This window comes from Notamacropus eugenii, chromosome 1 (assembly GCF_028372415.1).
Source record: "Notamacropus eugenii isolate mMacEug1 chromosome 1, mMacEug1.pri_v2, whole genome shotgun sequence".
In the NCBI taxonomy this organism is placed as follows: domain Eukaryota; kingdom Metazoa; phylum Chordata; class Mammalia; order Diprotodontia; family Macropodidae; genus Notamacropus; species Notamacropus eugenii.
The window spans coordinates 13,622,299-13,631,633 of NC_092872.1; the positions used below are offsets into that span (position 1 = coordinate 13,622,299).

General features: G+C 44.3%; 1 protein-coding gene across 1 annotated transcript in view; it reads left to right on the forward strand.

Annotated features, from left to right (window-relative positions):
• Nucleotides 1-8,406, forward strand: part of LOC140533847 (antibacterial peptide PMAP-36-like) — a 43,376-nt gene extending 34,970 nt beyond the window's left edge. The window contains exons 4-7 of the mRNA XM_072654167.1: nucleotides 5,221-5,425; nucleotides 6,611-6,718; nucleotides 6,976-7,047; nucleotides 8,191-8,406. Coding sequence (XP_072510268.1) covers nucleotides 5,221-5,425; nucleotides 6,611-6,718; nucleotides 6,976-7,047; nucleotides 8,191-8,292 — 487 coding nt within the window. The 3' untranslated portion in view covers nucleotides 8,293-8,406. The remainder of the gene's footprint in view (nucleotides 1-5,220; nucleotides 5,426-6,610; nucleotides 6,719-6,975; nucleotides 7,048-8,190) is intronic.
• Nucleotides 8,407-9,335: the final 929 nt, after the last annotated feature.

The following is a 9,335-nucleotide window of genomic DNA, read 5'->3' on the forward strand; positions in this document are numbered from 1 at the left end:
GTACTTGGAAAACAAATATAATCCATGTATTCTGGCTCCAAATCCACAATCCAAATCTAGGCCCCTGAAACATTAGTCTTCCTCATGAGAAGACGTCACAAGAAGGTCTTCATCTTCCTCTGCCTTCACTGACTGCTCCAACTCTCAGTGATTTCTCCTCCTACCTGGTTTTATAGAGAAATGGCAAAACAAACCTTGGTACTCAGGCCAGAAACCTGAGGAAAAGCCCCACCTCTGTCACCTCAGGCTGCACCATCACTGCTCAGTTCTTCATGTTTCCAATCTGTAAATTGGGGTCTCCATAACCAAGTTGGAGAGGCCCTGTGAGGTAGTAGATTGAGGACCCCCAGGAAGGAGTTAGGAAGCCTGGATTCCAATCCCCCTCTGACATAGTGGACATGCTGTGACATTGGACAAGTTGCTCCAAGCAGCCCTCCAAGACCACAAACTTCAGAACAATTGTCTGTCTCAATGGGTACAATGAGATTCTTCAGTAGAAACTCCCCACATCAAGGAAATCAACGATCTCTACTGTTCCCCTACCTTGCCCCCACCCCCACCAAATCAAAACATAAAATCACTCTGTACTTTACCAGATCATTGTGAGAAAACACTGCAACAGTTAAAGTGCCATAAGAATAGTACATGTTAGTATGTCATAAAATACCACCCATATAATATTTTATTTTTATTTGATGATTTCCTTTGTGCCTACATTATCTTCCTCACTACCCAGAAGGATGAAAGTTGGAGACTGAAGTCACTGGCCCAAGAGAGAGACCCTACTAAGCAGCAAAATCAGGATTTGCTTGGTTAGGGTCTCCTAATTTGGCCACCTATATTACCAATGTGATACTCACAGCAGTTGCTATGAATATGCAGATGTTTTTCCAGGGCTGAATTACAGTATATAACAAACTTTCTTCCTTGAAGGTGAAACCAAGATATTGATTCAGATACCAGAAAACCCATTCCACCATGAGAACAGGGAAGTTTATACACATCACCAACTCAGGGAGCACTGACATCCCCAAGCCTTCCCTCCCTTAGGCCTCCCCACAAAAAACACTCCCCTAGGCAAAATTCCTCCCTCTCTCACTCATGCTAGCTGCTCTCTCCCAGCTCTGCCTCCCTGTCACTTCCTGCTCTACTCATTTGGAAAGCTCCTCCCACCATGGCCTACATGTGACTCAGGCTCCATCACAGAAGTCAACTGGATCTGAGCTCAAAGCTGTTCACATAGGCCTATTAATGGGTAGGAAAGATCTTCCCATTCTATTAACATTACATTCAGCCCCAAGATCTTTAGTGTCCATTATACAGGTCAATGGGAGATTAGGGGTAAATGGTATCAACAAAACTTCACACCAGTATAACAGGGATAACACAAAGTAAACATATAAAACAGTGCCTTAGGGTGGGGGCTTAGGCCTAAACAGTCCATCTTTCTCCCTCAAATGAATGGGACCAAAAATCCCTTGGAGTATTCAATGTTGATTAGAGAGCTAAAGATCTTCTCCACCCTGAGAGGCCTCTCCATTAAGGGAAGCTTGATGAGGGGAGGCCATATCTATTGTTAATTTTTAATGAGGCACTGGTTCTCAAGAGTAATGATGCCACCTGGTTCTGAAACGTGTATAAATATTCTTAGGTGAGGTTTTAGTTTGGGGCTCACTCATTGGAAGTGTTTGTTTGGCCAGATGAGACTCTGGACAGCTGCTAAGGGGTCCCCTTGCTTTGAAAACCCAAATGTTGGTACTTCTCTCTCTGGTAATTATGTATGTATGGTCATAGAGCTGGATCTTTCTGTTGATCTGTGTTGTATGTATTGCTTACAGTCACACAATTGGAAACCCTGTCTGTTGGCTAAACTTTATTTCTGTGCTTGTCTTTTCTCTGAAGTTCAGGGTGCTGAATTTTTACCCTGAATTAAGTGAATGACACATGTGCTTGATTAAAATGATTGTTGACTCCTCAAAAGTTGTTTGCCTTTTAGAAAAGCAGATTAAGAACCTGTGTAGCTGGCCCTCCTGTGTAATGTCAGGGTCCTTGCTGTTACAGGGTAAGGTATCATCCTTCTCTAATTACTTCCTGCTGAGCTTGGATGGAGAACTGTCTCTGCCATGAGAGGTCCCATTCAAGGGTTCAGTTCTTTAGCCAGTATCCAGAGCTTGGTGGATGCCAGGTCTAGGCATGATGGATCACAGTCTTAGACAGAGAAGGACATCAATTAAGCAGTCAGTCATCTACAGGTGGAGGGCAGTAAGCCTGAAGGAGACAAATCTAGTAAAGAACTTGAGCAGACAAAAGCCAAAAGGAATAAGGAGAAATAATGAGAAGCAGGGTGGTTCTGGAGTTCATGAACCCACTATCATAGCCTTATTCACAGTAAAATATATGAGTTAAGGGCACAATTTGGTAATCATCAAGTCCTTGATAAACAGCAGTTACTGTATTATCTTTTCCATGTGCTATAATCTCTGTAGCCTTTGGAACACCATCTGGCTTCTGTTTTACTCATCCTTTAGCTCCCAATTTTATTCTATCAGTGGAACCAAATCCTTTAGTTCCTCTGACAGTGACTGTGGAAGGAGGTTCAGTTTTCACAGGGGATATTATTTCACAAGGAGTAATGATCACTTGAACAATTCTATCATTTTTACAAAACTATATAGGTTCTTCACCTAAAGTTGGGAAGATCAACAATTTCTTCTTGATAATGAGAATCTATTACTCCAACCAACACGTGTTCCTTGAGCTGCTAATTCTGAGTTAGGGAATATTTGTCTAAAATTATTTTTAGAGATTCTCATACATATTCCAGTAGAGATTTTTCTTATTTCTTTTCTATCCAACAAAAAGTCCTCTAAACAATGTAAATCACATCCTGCTTAGCCAGGTGTTCATGGATATGGTGCTGGGAAATCTTCCCTTATAGTCCACTACTCAATATTTGGGATCTTATGTGTTTACTGTTTTCTTTTTTTTTTTTTAGCAGGATGAAAATTTTTATTTTTAAGTAAAACTATAATTGTTTTTGGAGAGGGCAATCAATTGATGTCTCTAGTTGTTCTGGTGCTAAAAGTCTGGAATTATATTAAGCTCACAAACTTTTACCTAGCACATACAATTCTGAGACTTCACTTTAATGCCAAAAATGTCCTTATATCAAGGACCTGTGATTTCACAATTTTGAGAAATTCCTCCAGTGTGCAACCCAGTGTAACTTACAGCCTTCAAGAGTTTCCTAGGCTCGCAGAGATCAGGTGATTAGCCTGCCATCACACAAATGTTCAGAAGCACGATTTGAACCCAGATCTTCCTGATTCGCAGTCCTTTACTCACCAAATTATGTTACCTCTCGTTCACAGGCAAGAGGAGTAAAATGAATGTAGATAATGGGCTCCATTAACAGTTCAGTGGCAAAACCACCACACCTTTTCTCTTAGCAGCTAGCAATGATTGTTTTCTGTATTTCACTCACAGAACAATTTTTGATACTTATCTAGCACACTTAATCTAGCCAAAGAGGAAAAGTTAGCTTTACTTCTTACAACTTCCCATTAAATCTAAGATCAGCTCCTTCCTTTTTTTTCTATGAAGCAAAAGCAAAGAAGAGATGTAAAATATATGCACTCATTTAAAAAGTAAAAAATTAATTCTATTATGAGTAAAATCACCTCAGTACAATGCCTGCCTAACAAAGCTTTTAAAAGGTGTAAAGAGTTACATGGAAAAAGGGGAGGAGAGTGTGACTTTCCTCTCAAGAAAGAGGGATTCTTGTTGAGGCATAGGTTGAATTAGATGACCTCTGAAAAGTCTGTCCCCGAAGCCTGCTGGGAACTGCTCCTCTTGGTGCCGCGCAGCCAAGCCAGGGCTGGGCTCTGCTCCGGGTCTGGTGTATGATGGACCTTTCGAGTCAGGTTTTCAGGGATCTCTGGAACAGAAATCTCCTCAGCTCTGTTGTTCTGTGGCTTCTGGTGCTCCAGAATTTGTTGGGAGTTCTTCTTTACAGATATTTTATGGGCTGTGGGTTCAGAGGTAGCATATGTGTGTCTTTCTACTCTGCCATCTTGGCTCCTCCCCCCGACTGTTCCTTCAATAATCCATTCATTCTTCCAATTAAACCAGATGTGTGTGGATAATATGGAATATGATATATTCATTCTCTTTTGCTTAATATACAATATCTCTTCATTTCATTACCTTTCAGATGTGACCCATTGTCACTATGAATCTGTATTCCATAATAAAGACTTACAATATCTAGAGTTTTAGAGATGTTTTTCTGGGTCACATTCTCATAATGACAAGCCATTGTTACATCTCAATTGGTGTCAACACAAGTGCATATAAATTTGCATCCTTTATGTTGGGGTAGGAGTGCAATATAATCCTTTGTCAAATTTGGACTAGGACTTTTCTCCTTGCTATCTTTCCATTTACTACCCAAGGAATAGTTCCTTCCTTCTCCAGGTGACATGTATGACATTCCTCTGCCACCTGTTTCAGCAGTGAATGAGAGATAGCAATACCTCAGTCTCACGCCCACTGGTAGGTGGCCACCCCTAAATGGCCAACTGTTGCTGGACTCATTTTGCTAGTACCAGATGATCAGGTGGTTTCAGAGTAGGGACAAGATGTTGAGTAGCAATCTTTGCTAGTCAATCAACATATGCATTGTACTCATGTTCTGGTGTAATGAGGGCCACGTGAGGATCTACATGAAAAACTAACTAATTAGCAACCTGTGGCCTGAGCATTTGGGAAGGATTAGAGTAGAATACAGAGGTCAGTTTAAACAACTCTAACTCTGTTGCAAAGTTCCTTGAGTAACCAGAAAGACAACTCAATATGGAAGCTGACTGAACTATCCACTCATCTGCACACCCTCTAGGACTTTGTAAGACAGAGAGAGGTGGGGAACATATTTATTTCTTCATATCCCTGTGCCTCTCAAATTTACTGTCTTCCTCCTCTACTTTTTCTCCATACTTCCCCTCTTTCCCCAATCCTTCCGTATGATTAAGTCAAGGGCTATATGATGAAATTGAAGAAGGAGACTGCTAGCCCTGGGGACAAGAGGTGACCAATGACAGAAGAATGGAGGAAATCCCAGACCTCAGGGAACCGTTAGAGGCCAATGGCTGGTGGTATCTATTGTCCTTGTGTAAGGCTGGGGAGGAGCCAGTAAATAAAAGACAGTTTCTTTCTGCCCAGAGCATTGAGCACAAAGAGGATGAGGGGCTCAACCATGCAGGGAGTCTTATTGGTGCTGGGGCTGCTCAGCCTGATGACTCCACTTGCCTGTGCCCAGGACCAGCCATACCAGGATGTGGTGAATAGATTCATTCAGGAATACAACACAAAGTCAGAATCAGAAAGCCTCTTTCGTCTCTCCGTCCTGACTCTGCCACCGCAGGAGGTGAGTAGCCTTGGGATAATGGGGGAGGGCTCACTCTGCCAAGATTCTCTAACACGACCCCTTCACTCCAGAAAAACTTGATCTCCAATTGGGGACACATTGAGATACAGTGGAAAAAGTCAGGCAGCTAAGTGGCAGAGTGGATAGTGCACTGGCCCGCAAATTTAGGGAGACCTGAGTTCAAATGCACTCTCACACACTCACTAACTGTGTGCCTGGGCAAGTCATTTTACCCCTGCTTGCCTCAATTTCCTCCACTGTGAAGTGGAGATAGTGAAAGCCTCTACCTCCTAGACTTGTTGTTAAGGTCTAGTGAGATAATAACAGTAAAGCACTTAGTACATTGCCTGGCATCTAGGAGCCAGGCACATAAATATATGTGTGTGTGTGCATGTATGTGTGTATGTATGTATGTACACGTATGAATATGCACACATGTATTTGTACAGATGTTTGCTGTTTTTATTGGCATTATTGGCCTCAGAAGATCTGAAAAGACATTTCTGGATCCAGTGCTTTCCTGTTCTTCATGAATTCCTATTTATCTGCACACGGCTTGCTTTGTGTATATTCCCTTGCATGCTGTCTCCCTCTCATTACATTGTAAGCTCCTTTAGGGCAGGGACTGTCTTTTGCCTCTTTTTGGAACTCTAGTACTTAGCAGGTTGCCTGGCACACAGTAGGTGCTTAATAAATGTTTAGTGATTGACTGAATGCCTTGTTATGTCCCAGGAACAATGCTCAGTACTCAGAATACACACAAATTCCAGGTCTTCAGACTCCACATACAGGACTCTTATCCCTACTGGAACAGTCATATGGCCCAGTGCAGGTTTAAATTTGTATTGGTTTTTTACGTTTTTGAGAGTTTTAGTCTCCCTCCCAGCCTGAGGTGCTCCCTGAGGACCAGGAATGTGGAAGCTGAGCACATGGGATACCCCCAGGTCACTCAGTGGACTCTGTTTGGAGGAATGACTGTTCTGGATGCCACTGTTCTGATCCTGCTGTCAGTGTGACCTTGGGCAAGTCACCTAACTTTCCTAGTTCTTAGTTGCCTCATCTCGAGACCCATGGGGTCAGACTAGATGGTGTCTAAGGCCCTTCCAGCACTAACTAGCTTGCTGCTGGCCCCGGAGGTGCTCATAGGGGCCTAGCTCTAAAAGGCTGTCCTGCCTTCCTCCCCAGAGCAATGATCCTACTGCTCCACAACTTCTGCAATTCACCATCAGAGAGACTGTGTGCTCTAAAACTGAACATCGCAATCCAGAAGAATGTAACTTCAAGGAAAATGGGGTGAGAGTGTCCTGGGCTGGGAAGGGATTCTGACTGAAGGAGTCTCTTTTTGGGGATATGCACCCCTTGGGGCAGGGAGGGTGCTGAGCTCTGCTTTTCTGCTGCCCTGAGGAAAGTGATTTGCCCCACATGAGAAGCAGAAAAACTGTCCCAGGGGGGTGGCTGGGGACAAAGTTTGAGCTTGTTGTCAGTCCTGGCCTGTCAGGGGCAGACATTACAGACTGGCAGTCCTGAACTCTCTCTGCCACCCTTCACAGCTGGTGGAAGAGTGCATTGGAACGGTTGACCTGTATTCCTCCAATCCCTCTGTTGATATTTCCTGTGATGAGGTAAGTGATGAATCCTCCTTGGAGGTATGGGAGAAGAGTGCTAACCTCCATTCCCCACTAGGGGTCCGTGGTGCCTTCCCTCTTGGGGGCTGCTGGGATTGATGTGTAGCTAGAGGGGATTGGGATCAACTTTGACCCTTCTTCCCTCTTTCCAACCTTAGTCTCTGCCTAGTCTCCCTTTTCTTCCTCCAGGCTCCAAGAGGCTATGTAGATACAGAGACAGGACCATTTCTCTCCCCTCTCTCCTATCCAGTTTCCTCAACCTCACCTCTGGAGCTAGAGAGATCTCTGACTTCAGAGTCCAAGGGAAAGAGGGAGAAGTAAAGAAGGCCAATTGTACAGGAAATGTCTAGATAATGTGTTTTCAGAGAATCACTCTGAGCAATTTGAATTGGAGGGAGCCTTAGAAATTATCTAGTGAATCACCCCTCCTTCAATTTATAAAGAAACTGAGGTTCAGAAATATGTAGTACCCATCCCCCAAGTCATAGTACTAGCTAACGTCTGAACTGAAACACTTCTTCTGGCTCCACCTATCTTGGTAACCCCAAGAGCTCAGCTCTGGCCCCAGTGATGAAATGGGTTAACAGAACTAGGGTGGGATGGGCTAAGGGCACAGGGAGAGACCCTGCCAGCCACTGTGAAGTGGGGGCTATGAGGCCAGGGGAGGTTATGTCAAGGGCAGAGTCAATGTGACCTGGTCCCAGGGTGTTCCTGGAGGGCAGAATCGTTGAAGGGGTGGTGTAAGGCTTTCTTGTTCTCCTTTGCATCTCCTGGGCACAGAAACAGGAGGAGGGTGTCCTGAGAAGCATTTCAATATATTTTCAAAATGAACATGAAGAAGCCCCTGAGGATTTAGCTTTCTGTGCTGGTGGAGTGCTGCTGTTAGAGTAGAAGGCTGCAGATTTGGGTTCTACTCCTGAGTGTGTACCCTGCCAGCTGTGTCAGGATCTGTCTCCTGTTTCCTCTTTTCCCATGGGGAGGTTGCACCAGATGACTGTGGAGGGTCCTCCAAACTCGGAGTCTCATGAAGCTCTAAGTTACTCTATGCCCCTGGTGGCGGGAGGGCTGGTTTTTCTTCCCTCTTCAGCAGGACCCCCAGAGGCCCTGGACTAAGGGGCTCTGTTTGTCTTCCCTCTGCAGCCTGAAAAGGTCAAGAGAGGAATTGGGAAGTGGATCAAGGACAGAGTGAAGGAACTTGGAAACATCTTTAGGAAAATACTTCCAAACCGTAACGTTGGATGAAATATCCCACTGCCAGGGTAGTCTCCTGCATGGGACTGAGTTTCAGTTTCTATTTTAAGGCCTTGTACTATGCCTTGGTCTGCTCAGATTAATAAACCCCAATTTTACACTCTCTCGATATTTTCTCGGACTTCCTCCTCCACTCAGTTCATTTCTGACTGAACATTTAAATACTTATCATCTACTCTTGGACTGCACATAAAAAGGTGAACAAGCCCTACCCATCATGTCTGCCCTGAAGGAGTTTATAATGGAGGAGGGGTGGGAGCAGGAACAGGACTGCAAGCATACAATGTTATGTGTGGCAGTGGGTTGGGACCACAACTCACCTAGACAATGTGATCTAGGCAATCTGAGAGAGATGACTTTGTGGTTAGGCCTGCAGGGGAGGAGGGGGTGATTGGGAGGGGGAATGGGTGGGGGTGGGTGGGAACACTAGACCTGAGAAGGCTTCAGGAAAGAAGTGAGGTCTGAGCTGGGCTTTGGAAGAAGAGAAGGCTTTCAGTGGGCAATGATGAGGAGGGACCAATTCCAGGCACAGGTTGAGGAAACAAATCTAGTTTGCCAGCAAAATTATTAGACCATCAAGGAAAGTAGTTTGTAAGGTGGTGTAGGTAGGCTGGGGACAAGAGGATCTTATTAGCAGGTGTTCTCCATGCATTTGTAATTTATGTTATAGAAAATAGGGAGTCCCTGAAGGTTTTTGTTTCTTTCTTTGGCTCTTTGTTTTAAGCAGGGAAGTGACAAGATCATATGCTTTCAAGAGGAGAATAATTTCATTAGGAAGCTGGGTGGACAATGGAGTGGAGCAGGTTAGGATTAGGCACAGGGGGACCAGTCAGTAGGTTATTGCAGTAGGTGAAAAGTGATGAGGTTTGCTCTGGGTTGGTGGTTAGAGCAAAGGAAAAGAAGGTTTGGATGGGAAAGGTGAAGTGGACAGGACAAGAGGGAGAACTGACCAGATTTGGTAACTGACTGGATGAGGTTCATAGTGGAGAGAAAGCAGAGTGAAAGTTGACCCCATTATCTTGGGAATGAGCTGT